Below are 12,824 nucleotides of genomic sequence, written 5' to 3'. Positions count from 1 at the left end.
GCCTATCCAGGCCTTGTCCTTACCTTACGGCCTCTGGGCCTTCTTGCTCCTTGCCTTGCAGTCAAGCCAGGCTTTACCTTATCTTATTGCCGCCAGGCCTTCTAGCTCCTTGCCTTTTGGGCCTCAGATCTTCTGTTATCTTGCACCCTTCCCTATGACCTCCAGGCCTGCTTTCACTTTTTACCTTGCTCTGTGGCCCTCAGGCCTGTCCTTACCTTGCATTTTGCTCTCTGTCCTCTCCAGTCCTCTCCTTGCTTACTAGCCTTTAGGCCTTATTCCTATGGGCCTTTTATATCACTGCTTTCAGGGTATGTTCTTTGTTCTGTGTTGCCTTGTCCTTGTCTTCTACCTTGGCCAAACTTGCTTCTGGTATTGTTTCGCTGCTTTGCCATTGTCTCATCTCACCCCAACCTGTACTTGTATCTGGGGTGTACTTGGATTTTGACACTGGTTTGCTTGGGAGGTTCACAATAGAATTCCCTGTTGTGGCTGTTGGAATCACTCTTCAAGTCGATTCTTGCTTTTTCACCTCTACCACCTGGGGTATTGCAGAACGTGTAGCTCTGATCGAAAATCAAATGCAAAAAGTAGAACTACAGCTATCATAAACCACTGCAATGCGTACACCAAAAGCAAAGGTCACCTCTCTCTCGGCAGAAACTGGGTTACCTGCAACTCTGTCGGCCCTATAAGTTTCTTGTTTGCAGTTTCTATGGCTTCCCCTATTCGTTACTACTGAACACCAGCATTATACATACCATCTCCCTTAACTCCCTCCAGCAGTGCTCTTCATTGCTTTTAATTTTAGCGGTCGGCGGAGAGGGCGTTGCTTCTGACGTCACCGCCTTGCCTATGGCCCGTTGCCTGGTTACGCGCCTCGCTCTTTTTTTTTTTGCCTTGTGCGAGCGGCTGCAGCGGCTTCCGCTTCCTAGGGGAAGGGTCAGAGGAAAGGGCGGCCATTCGGGAGGAGATTGGCGGCGTGACGGGAGTCGGCGGGTCCGGTAACCGGGAGGTCGTGGAGGAGTGTAAAGCTCGGCAGACGAGCTAGTGGCGGAATAGCAAGTAGGAGCCCAAGGCGGAGATTGCGGAGCTCGGAGCCCGGGCCGGGAGACAGTGGCGTCAGGCAGGTAAGCAGTGACCGGTGCAGACGCGGAGCAGCTGTGAGCCCGGAAGGGCAGTGCCGCGTGGCCCGGTATAGGGGGAGGAGTTAGCAGGGATCACGTAAGGGCACGGGTGACGGGCGCTGTATTGAACACAGTGCTGCACAATGCAGAGCTTTCACGGTTCAGGGGCACCCAGCAAATCACAGCGGGGCCGGGACTGGGGCTCAGTTAAGGGAGTAAACCCTTGCTGTGTGTTTTGGAGAATGTGGCAATTTTGCAGCAGCAGCAAAACCATAGCAAGGACCTAGCGATTGATCATAAACACAAATAAAAAGATGAGCTTGGCAAACCACGCAGATTCTTCCTTCATATGTGCTCCCAAAAGCTCATGCATTAAATGTCTTTAGATTAGTTTTACATTGGTGTAATGAAATCTATTGTAGGCTATAGAGAATCCTTTCTTCTTCAAGACAAATGCTGTTGATAGAGCAGTACATGTATATGCATAAATACTACCATACTAGATGATGACAGACTGGTTCGTTCACTCAGTCTGCCGCTCAGCGTCCGAGTATTTCCCAGCTTTTAGTTATACAAGTTCATCACTTGCAAGATGTTACTCCTTATCTAAATCAATTTTGCTATCTTCTCTCTTGTGTCATTTTACTGTTTGGGCTAGATAAGCATACTTAAACCACTTGCAGGCCACCGCCTTTCTTCCTCTTCCCAGCGTCTTTTATCCATTTTTTTAAACTGCGCTCTACCCTAAGCATGCTTCATTTTTGTTATAATACTGGATTCCATCATTGCTGTAGTTTGAAGCATTTACTAGTATTTCCGTAAAGCAGTATTTTCCCTAAGCCTCCCTCCTCCCAACATCATACTATCACCTGTAGTTCTTGAATTCACCATCCTATACGTCATTGAAGCCAACTGAGTATATGAATTTTTCTTTCCTATCCCCCATATTCCTTCTTTAGCAAATACGTTTTGAGTGTCTTAAACCTCTCTCTTTGGAGTTTGTATTGTGTTCTTTACCAAAGGAATAGAATATGATTGCAGATGGTGATGAGTTGGGAGGTGTCTTTTAAGGATACGTACAAAACAGGGAAGTTAGAATATCCCAATAGATTGTAGTTAAGGTTGAAATGGTCCAGATGGATTTAGATAAAGAGTATACAGCATGAATGACCAAACTGCTTGTATTATCTGTTAATAGGTAGTCTGATTACAGATATAAATGGAAATATAATTAAAACACATACTTTAAAATGATTTGATGCAACTGCAAGGAGTCTGACCAGTAAGATTGAAATCGTCAGCTCAGTGTGCTGCGGCAGTCAAAAAAGCAAACAAAATGTTAGGAATTATTAGGAAGGAAATGGTGAATAAAACGGAAAATGTCATAATGCCTCTGTATTGCTCCATGGTGAGACTGCACCTTGAAATCTGTGTACAAATCTGGTCGCTGCATCTCAAAAAAGGTATAGTTGCAATGGAGTAGGTACAGAGAAAGGCAACCAAAATAAGGGGGATGGAACAGCTCTCCTATGGGGAAAGACTAGAGGTTAGGACTTTTCAGCTTGGAGAAGAGATGGCTGAAGGGGGATATGATAGAGGTGTTTAAAATCATGAAGTCTAGAACGGGTAAATGTGAATCTGTTATTTACTCTTTCAGATAATAGAAGGACTAGGGGGCACTCCATGAAGTTAGCATGTAGTATATTTAAAACTAATCAGAGAAAGTTCTTTTTCGCTCAACGCCCAATTAAACTCTGGAATTTGTTGCCAAGGGATGTGGTTAGTGCAGTTAGTGTAGCTGGGTTTAAAATAGGTTTGGATAAATTCTTGGAGAAGTTCATTACCTGCCATTAATCTAGTTGACTTAGAAAATAGCCACTGCTATTACTAGCATCAGTAGCATGGGATAGACTTAGTTTTTGGGTACTTGCCAGGTACTTATAGCCTAGATTGTTGTTGTTCGACTAATTGTTGTTGTTCGACTAATTGCACTATCTTATAACTTGCTTAATTCATATACACTATATAAATTTGTACATAATTCTTATCCTGTAAGCACCCTCTCCTGCTTTTGCCCTTCTCTCCAGTTAGAATTTGTTTAACCTATCTTTTTCTCTAACAGCCTAGTTCCACGTTCCCTGTTATAATGTAACTTTTGTTTGCTCTGTTAACTGGTTCCCCCTAGTTTATTGTAAACCGGTACGATAAGATCTGGTCTTGAGCATCGGTATATTAAAAGAATTTAAATAAAAATAAAATAAATAGATTGGCCACTGCTAGAAACAGGATGCTGGGCTTGATGGACCCTTGGTCTGACCCAGTATGGCATGTTCTTATGTTCTAGTTAGATTATATGGTATTTTATGAGGAGATAGGCTTCTCAGAGATGTGGTGGAAGGAGAATAATGAATGAGAGCCTGGGTTACCAGGATATAAATTATATCGATGTGATAGGGAAGATCAAATTGGTGTAGGGGATGGTACTATATGTAAAGCATGGCATAGTCAAGCAGGATATAAACTTTGTAAGAAAAAAAAATGCAGTGTGGAATCCTTATGGATAGAAATTCCATAAGTGATAGCTGAGAGTATAGTGGTGTGTGTGTGTGTGTGTGTGTATCTGTCTGGCCAAGATGAAGAAACAGACTATGAAAGGCTAGCAGAAATTAGAAAAGATAAATGTTTTTGGAAAAACAACAATAATGCACCAGTTGCACCAGAACTGATTGTATCAGTGTCTCTTCAGGACATGCTAGAGATGTTAAGTTTCTTGATGCCATAAATTAATGTTCCCCAACACTTTCCTGGAGACACACCTAACCATCAAGTTTTCAGGATATCCACAGTGAATATGCATGAGAGAATTTGCATACTTTGGGTCTCAATGCATGCCAATATACCTCATTCGTATTTATTGTGGCAATCCTGAAAACCTGACTGGGTAGGTGTGCCTTCAAGAGAGGGGTGGGAAACACTGCCATAAATGACAGCTATTTCATGGAACAGCTGGTCCTAAAACTGATGACAAGGGAGCTACTTTAGAACTAGTTCTTGATGAACACGAGGTTTATATAGTGGGGCTGCTTAGCAATAGTGATCATAGTGCAATCAAATTTCACATATCACTGGAGGGCATTAAGTAAAACTATTGCAGTAGCAAATAACTTTAAAAAGGGGAATTAATAGAATAAGGAAATTAAAAAAAAAATAATAAATAATCTAAAAGGAGTGTTTACAAAGGTTAAACATTGGACATTGTTTTAAAAATACCATTTTAAAATTCCAGGTAATGTATTCTGTAAATTAAAAAGGGCAAATGACTGCCAGAATGATTTCATGAGACGAAAAAGGAAGTTGCAGCCAAAAGGGCATCTTTCAAAAAAATGGAAAGCAGACCCAAATGAAGAAAACAAGCAAGAACTTAAGTACTGGCAAGTTAAATGTAAAACAGTACAAAGACAGGCCGAAAGAGAATTTGAGAAGAAGCTTGCCATAGTGGGGAAAGTTTTTTTGCAAGTGCATTTATACCAAAAAGGCTGTGGAGTCAGTTGGGTTGCTAGACGAATGAATAAAAAGCGTGTTTAGGGAACACAAGGAAATAGCAGTAAAACTGAATGAATTATTTGCCCTAGTCTTTACTTAGGTTGATATCGGGAACATACTCACACTGGAAACTTTCTTTGATGGTGACGATTCTGAGTAACTAAAAAAAAATCTCTGGTGGAGGAGTCAAGATGGCGGCACAAGCTTAGATGTGGTTCCGCATAGATTCTTGTGGGTTTTTATTTTCTCTTCGTAAAGATGCCATCATAGAGAAAGAGAAGTATTAGTGTTTTTCCTCCATGACCTCTCTCCCTCTGGATCAGCGGGCGATCATGGAATTCACATTATCCACTTCTCTTTTGTGGGCATCGAGCCCCCATTGGTGAAGCAGGGAGAGGAGCCTTGCTTTCGCCAGGGGAAGTTTCACTAAGCCCACTGGACAGTCGGCCATCGCCTGTTGCCCAGCAGGAAAACGTGACTGTGGCTCATGTACATGGTGTTGATCTTACTGTTGATACCCATATGGAGGGGACTGTTGGTGTCGTTTCTCGATTTGACTCTCTCCATTCTTTCCTGCGTGAGGACATTAGTGCGGAGGCTTGTGGTGGAGTGATCAGTCATCCTCTAGAACCTGTTTTCATGGGTCCACCGGGGATAGCAACTCAAGAAGAGGGTGAATCTATGGAGGATTTTATTTCTTCCCCAATTATCAAACCAGCGGTGGTGATACTTGTCGCTAATTTATCACAGTCCTTTAAGGTTCATTCTCAAAGTGGAGGTCCTTTCTCAAACATATTTCCCAGGAGTATGTAGGAAGATTTCAAATCATTGAAAAGGATGTAAAAGATTCCAAATATGAATATGGCCATTATTCAGAAGTGGGCTTTTCTAAGTTGAAGAGTGGAGAATATGGAAAGACACTTTTGTCATCTAAATTTAAGATGACTAATTTTCCCCAATGTTATTGGAGAATTTCCCTGATTAACTTTACGAAAGTATTTTACAGAAGTCTTACAGATTCCACCTGATCAGATTCCTATTTTTAAGATTTATTTTCTTCTTTACAAGTCTCATTTGGATCAATCTGGTTTGCCTCAACCTCCTATGAACTTGGGGAATTTATCTGCATTCTTGGCATCTATATAGAAAGTACTGAAACATTAATTGTTTCTTTTATTTATGACCAAGATTCAAATTTTGTAATGAGAGAGTATTTTAAGCACATGAATGTGAGTTTTCTAGGCGACCTGGTCAGGACATGGCCAGAGCCACTCGAGAAAGGAGGAAGGCTTTTCATGGAATGCGTCAGGAGGTTCAAACTCTTGGTGTTTCCTTTTTTTTTTTCTTAGATATCCCGGCAAATGGGTAGTAAAATTGAATGCAGATTGTTTAATTTTCTTCATTCCTGAACTAGGACTTTTTTCTTTGTTAGGGCTGGAAGCTTGCTTCCAACTACCTAAAAGCCTTGAGTGATTATAACTGTCCATTTTTTTTTTTTTTTTTTTTGCATTATTGACAGTGGAAAGTTGTTTGTATTATTGCCTTTTCCTACACTTTAATTTCTTATATATTTACTCCTCATTTTACTCACTTCTATCCCAGATTGATGGGCTAAGAAATGAGGAAGATATCTTTGTTCTTTTTTCTTTTTTTTATTGTTCTCATGTTGTTACTGTTGAAAGTTTGTTCTTTGTATTAAATTTGGAAAACCTAATTAAAAAAATATTTCTGTGATGATGGAAGATATAATAGATCAAATTGACAAGCTCAAGAGAAACAAATCACCAGGACTAAATGGTATTCACCCCAGAGTCCTGAAATAACTCAAACTTGAAATTGCAAACCTGTAACCTATTTTTTCAAACCTTTTTAAGCCGCAGTACCTGGAGGGTGATCAGTATAATGATTTTTAAAAAAGGTTCCAAGGGTGATATAGGAAATTGACTGTTGAGCCTGATGTCCATGCGAGGCAAAATGGTATATGATCTTTACAAATAAAATTACTGGCAAAATAAATAGACGTGGATTAATAGGGAAGAGTCAACGTGGTTTTATTTTTATTTGATTTATATTATGCTTTTCAGGAACTTTAAATCAGATTACATTCAGATACTGTAGGTATTTCCCTGTCCACAGAGTGCTCACAATCTGCTTGTACCGTACCTAAGGTAATGGAGAGTGAAGTGACTTAACCAGGGTCATAAGAGCAGCAGTGCGATTAGAAGCATGATTTAACTGGTTCGCAGCTCACTGCTCTAACCACTGGGCTAATGGAGTGGAGTAAGTCTTGCCTTAAAAATCTGTTAGATTTTTTTGAAGATGTAAATAAACATGTAGATAAAGGCAAGCCAGCTGCTATAATTATATATACGGGTTAAAGCACCATTAAGCTTTAACCCGTACGCCCTATGGCATCACTTCATATTTATTTCCTGCCTTATCTTCTTTCCAGCTTGTTGCAAGCTTCCAAGTTCTCTTCCCTGTTGATTGTAACTTTGACTCATTCCTACTTACTGTTTATCTTTCGTTTACTTGAATAGTTACCCCAGTTTTTTATTCTTGTTAATTGTAAACCGATCCAATATGGTTATTTACTATGAAGGTCGGTATATAAAACTGTTAAATAAATAAATATAATGCATTTGGATTTTAAGAAGATATTTCTAAAAGTACTTCACGAGAGATACTTCCAGGAAGTTAAAAAGTCATGGTATAGAGGCAGTGTCCTATTATGGAATTAGTAATAGAAGATCGGACTATAAATGGTCAGCTTTCCAAGTGGTAAAAGTTTTAGCGGAGTACTATAAGGACCTGTGCTATTTAACATAGTCAAAAATGATCTGGAAAAGGGAGAAAAAGATGGTCAAATTTGCAGACTCAAAAATTTTCAAAGTTCCTAAAACAGCAGCAGATTGTGAAGAATTGCAGAAGGACCTTATGAGACTAGGAACTAGGGTCTGACTAGCTGATGAATTTTAATGTGGAAACATTCAAAGCGATGCACAGGGGGGAAAAAGAAACCCAACTACAGGTACACGATGCTGTGTTCCATATTGGGAGTCATCACCTAGGGAAAAAACTTTGGAGTCCTTGTGTACAATACATTGAAATCCTCAGCTTTGTGTCCTGTGGCTGTCAAAAAAAAAAAAAAGCAAATAAAATGTTAGGACAGATCTGAAAAGATCCACTGCCACGCCTTGTGATCTTTGGCAAGTCATTTCACTCTCCATTGCCTCAGGTACAAACTTAGATTGTGAGCCTTCTGGGGACAGGGAAATTATCTCCAGTACCTGAATGTAATCCACTTTGAAGTGTCTGAAATGTTGAATATAAATAAAATGAATGTAGGATAAAACAGAGAATATCATATTGCCTCTATATCACTCCATAGTGTGACCTCACCTTCAGTATTGTGTACATTTCTGGTCACCACACATCAAAGACATAGTAGAGCTAGAAAGGTTACAGAGAAGGGCAACAGAAATGATCAAAGAGAAGAAGTGGCTCCCCAATGATGAGAACCTTCACATCTTAGGGCTCTTCAGCTTGAAAAAGACAGCTGAGAAGGAGACGTGAGAGAAGTTTTATAAGTCCTTGAGTGGGACACTCCATTTTGTTTATATTCCACCTTTCAGACACTTTGAAGTGGATCATACTCGGGTACTGTGAGTATCCTGTTCCCCGTCTGAGGGGGTCATTTACTAAGCATGTTTCCAATAGACACGGAGTGAGAAGAAACCTTTAGTAAACAGGCCCTGTAAGTTTGTACCCGAGGCAGTGGAAGGTGACGTGACCAGGATCAGCAGTGGGATTCAAACCCTGATTCACAGGCCCCTGCTCTAACCACTAGGCTACCTTTCAGATGTGAGATCTTGAGCGTCCATGTAATACATCTTTTATCTTGATCTTTTAAAGAGTTCTCAGCTGGAAAAAGACTCCAGTTACTTCTATGACCAAAATGGGTACTAGAACTTGACTTTTAAAAACTATATTCCCTTAGATTTTAGATTTCAACAGTTAGCGCCCAATTTACTAAACTTTTTTTTTTTTTTCTGATACTAAAAAGCCTCAGTGAATGAGGCTTGAGGGTGATATGGTACCATCAGAAGAGATTCTCAAAAGGATTTCCTGCAAGTAAAGAGATGTTCACCACAGAGAGAGGCCCTTTTGAAAATCACCAGTTCTCTCCCAAGTACTGGGAAGAGGCAGAGCTCAGAGGCCACCCTGGCAAAGTAGACATGGGGAGTTTAACTTCCCAGCAGGAAGTTTTCACCTGCAAACTCTGCAGGTACTTTAGTCCCCACTGACAACCAGGAGATTTAAAACCGATTGTAGAAAGTGCGCCGAGTGAAAAAGGGCTATCAAGCTGTGGAATCTGTTGCCAGAGGATGTGGTCAGGCAACTAGCATAATGGGATTTAAAAGTGGTTTGGACACGTTCCTGGAGGAAAAGTCCTTAAAATCATGATTAGCCAGGTAAACTAGAGAAAGCCATTGCTATCCCTGGGAGTGAGTAGCAAGAAACAGATCAACTTTTTGAGATCTGCTGGATAGTTGTGACACAGATTGGCCACTGTCTGAGATAGGATGATGGGCTCGATGGACCTTGGTCTGATCTAGCATGGCGTTTGTTTTTGTCTTATGGCTGGATGATCCATCTCCTCTACCCACTTTGCTTTCTTTTGTAAAGCTCTTGACCATAGGTGATGGCTGGTGTTTCCTTCTCTTCTTCATAATTAGTATTATAGTAGTCATTCTCTGAAGTGTGTCTGTTCCATGTTCTTACAAAGGTTCGATTGAACACAGTACTCAAAGCAGGGTCTTAATAGTAGCCAGTGATTTATATAAGGGTAATACTTTTTTTTCCTTTTTGCATGTACTTGAGCATGCTGTTAACAATTGCTGCCACTTCGTTACATTGATTGGCAACCTTCAAGTCACCCAGGTCTGTTTTCCTCAATGCACCAGTTTCGTCCTTTTAATTGAGAATGGATTTTTATGCCCCAGGTGCCTTGATTCTGAGCTTAATTGTTTTTTTTGTATTTTCATATATAATAACATTTTAAATGATTTTTTTCATAGTCTTAGAATGTAACTTTCATTCATTAAAACATGCAAACTATGATTCTTGTTCCACGGATTTTAAATGCAAAGTGTATTTAACTTAAGGAATTCAAAACTATTGCTTTTCAAGATAAAGCATTTGTGTGTAAGGTTCTTGCTAAGACATCTGTTTGCTAAAGTGTGCTAATGCATGAGATGCCTCTTTTGGTATTTAATACTCATTAAAATGCAGTTAATATGCGTTAATGGTAATACATGCACTTATGTTGTCATTAACCTATTAATGCAAAAAAACCTAAATGTGAGAAGAAGATTGAGATGTTGCATACAAATCAGCCCATTAACATTAAAATGGATTGACACAAAGAGGGGAATAAAAGGAGTGTCTGGTCTCCTGATGCTGTTTCATCTGTGGAGCAAGAGGTAATGGGACTCTTTCCTGCCCCAAATAGGTTTTTCCTGCTTTGAGTGGGGTGAGGGGATCTGGGTATGTGGGAGGGTTATTTTTTTTTTTTTTGGGAGGGTGGCAGAGCATCTTGTACAATCTCTTGGGGTGGACTGTGGCAGTGAGAAGTCAGTGCAACTGGCAGGGGGTGAAGAGACACTGGCCATCCATTGCCATGGCTGGTAACATCTGTTCGTTATCAGCCACGGTAACACCATATTGTAGCAGAATACATTAAAAGGCTTTAGGCTCTTCAGTAAATACAGTGTTAAAGATGCTGAACTAATGTTCATTGACTCAACTTTTCTGTATGCTTTAGTAAACAGGCCCTACCTAAATCTGCAAAACATAACTTATTTAACATCTATTGAAACAATTTAAAAAACTGTATCTGTTAATATATCGCACAGTAAATTTATGAAATTATACAGTCTACAAAGCTGATGTCCTTATGTAAGTTTTACATGAAGCTGTATAACAGACCATCGGAAACATGAAACATTGTAAAAACAACTTGTTTATAAAGCTGTGTTCAGTTTTTTTTCTACACAGGATAAGCTTGCATAAATATTTACCGGTGTGTCATTTCTCTTACTAGAACAAGAAACTGTACAATTATAAACCTGAGCTGTATGGTAAAAATTGAAGTTATAATTATGGAATTGGAAAGTGTGTTTGTTTAGAGCACTTCTGCAGAGAAATGTTTGCATAAGTGTATTTAAAATGTAATTTGATTAATTATAATATTTAAACTTTTACTGAGATCTGGTCAAGAGATCTCAAGTTCATGCACTACAATTTCCAGGTGTTGGTCCAGTGAAAAGGATCACCATGTATAAAGAGCCCAATAAACACGTTTTGCAACTAAAAGTTCCAGGCAAAGTGTATGAAAGAGATGGTACAAGTATGCGGCTGTTGTGCTAAACCTTGCATTAGGGGTCAAAATGAGTCTTGGGTTTCAAATTAGATGCCCCACTGCCACAGACACATGGTGACCTTGAGCAGTGAACCTCCGTTTACCCAGTAATAGCAAACTAATTACAGCCATGTGCTAGCTCATAGGTAAAGTGGCAAAGGCTAGAGAATTCTGCGGAGCGTGTTTACTATTCGGAGGCTTACTTTACAGACATTTGTTTATAGCTCTACGTATGTTACTATGTAAAGAAAAACTTTCTAAAACGGTTTCAGTTTTCTCTTTTTTTTTAAGTTCACCTTGGTTGTGGACTGAATACTTTTTTTCATTCTTTCCTCACTTTTTTTCTCCTTTTTCTTCCCCCCCTCCCAATTTATCTTCCTCTTGTTTCATGTCCTATCTCTCTCCCTCCAGTCTCGACTGTTAACACTCCCCTTCGCCCCTGCCTGTTTTCTAAGCAGGGTAGGTGCTTGCAGTAACTTTGCTCTTGCATTTCATTATGCCAGTACATTATTGTTAATCACTGATAGAGCACTGCAGGGTGTAGGCAGCACTGACAGTCCTTGCTCAATGGAGCTTAGTCTAGAGGCACCAGTAAGACAAATAAGAGGTTTACAATGGTTAATATGGGTAGCCAGGACTCACTCTTCTCCCTTCACCTGACCTCTTACATCAACAATAAAATACAGACTCCAGTTTGGGATCAAACAGGCCGCAGCTTTATTAACAGTAACTCCAGGTGCCCGAGCTCAATTAACCCTTATATACATAGGCCCCATAATGCACCAGCCACACCCCAGCAAGGCACACCTGCCCAGGCCTGCCGGTCTTTTACGAATAGTAATATAATACCCAACAAACAGCTTGAAAAGGCGAAACCGACACAAAATAAAGATTCAGCTGTGCCAAGAAACTCTAACATAAAGTGTATCACACAACCTTCATAAATGGCCTCAGAACGCTTGTGGCTTATATTATGAAGCCCATGATAGTCTGGGCTTATATAATCATTGGTTGTGATAACACTTGCTGTGCACCGAACAGGGCTACAAGAATGCAGACACAGTAAAAATTATTCAACTAGTGTATGCACTTATATTGATCCACGTGAGGGGAGATGGCAAACAATCCTGAAGAGATTCCTCCGACACTTACAGTGTTTCGGAGTCTAATTACTCCTTCAGGGACCTTCAGGGTAAATTGAGCCGTCTCTACAATTCTGTGTGGAAACAAACATAATTGAGAGTTCTTAAAAATGCCGACTGGCTAATGCAATACAATGGCATGTGTAATGGACTTGGAAACTTACTCAAATCTCATACGGTCAGTTTCTTCGGTGAACAAACAGTATACGCTTGTGCGCTGAAAACGTTCATAAAGGTTTATAAAAATTCAATCTATTAAACCTTAGAAAAAAGAGGAAGTCACCCCGAAGATAGTGGTACTTACGTGCGCCTTTAAAATCGCAGCCTGCCAGCGTTCTGTATACCGACTGACAGCTTGAGGCGCTAAAAGACACTGAATTTAAAGGGATTCCATCGATAGACTAGAGTGCAGGAAATGACGTATAATATGCCAAATATGGAGGTATCCATAAGGGAATCTATGTCATGGGGAACTCATCTGATCGGTAAAGCCAAAAAAGGTCAATGACGTCACGGCAGCGGCCATTTTGAAAGGAATAACTTTACCAAAACCCGAAAAAAAGACTGAAACACAGCGATACAAGAATGTTA

The 12,824-nt window shown here is 40.1% G+C and overlaps 2 protein-coding genes across 3 annotated transcripts in view; one reads left to right on the top strand and one right to left on the bottom strand.

Annotated features, from left to right (window-relative positions):
- Positions 1–817, bottom strand: part of COL9A1 (collagen type IX alpha 1 chain) — a 373,679-nt gene extending 372,862 nt beyond the window's left edge. The window contains exons 1-2 of one of the 2 annotated variants that reach the window (XM_029595655.1): positions 670–817; positions 216–563 (exon numbers count right to left, since the gene is read on the bottom strand). In XM_029595655.1, the coding sequence (XP_029451515.1) occupies positions 216–222 (7 nt within the window). In that variant the 5' untranslated portion in view covers positions 223–563; positions 670–817. Of the gene's footprint in view, positions 1–215 lie in introns of both variants that reach the window. The other variant, XM_029595654.1, reaches the window with a different exon arrangement.
- A 70-nt stretch (positions 818–887) lies between these two features.
- The window catches only part of FAM135A (family with sequence similarity 135 member A), a 391,169-nt gene continuing 379,232 nt past the window's right edge, over positions 888–12,824 (top strand). Inside the window, 1 exon segment of the mRNA XM_029595652.1 lies at positions 888–1,127. The gene's annotated coding sequence lies outside the window, so the exon portion shown is untranslated.

The sequence above is a fragment of the Rhinatrema bivittatum genome, chromosome 3 (assembly GCF_901001135.1).
Source record: "Rhinatrema bivittatum chromosome 3, aRhiBiv1.1, whole genome shotgun sequence".
NCBI classification, from domain to species: domain Eukaryota; kingdom Metazoa; phylum Chordata; class Amphibia; order Gymnophiona; family Rhinatrematidae; genus Rhinatrema; species Rhinatrema bivittatum.
This window is presented reverse-complemented; position numbering and strand designations above follow the sequence as displayed.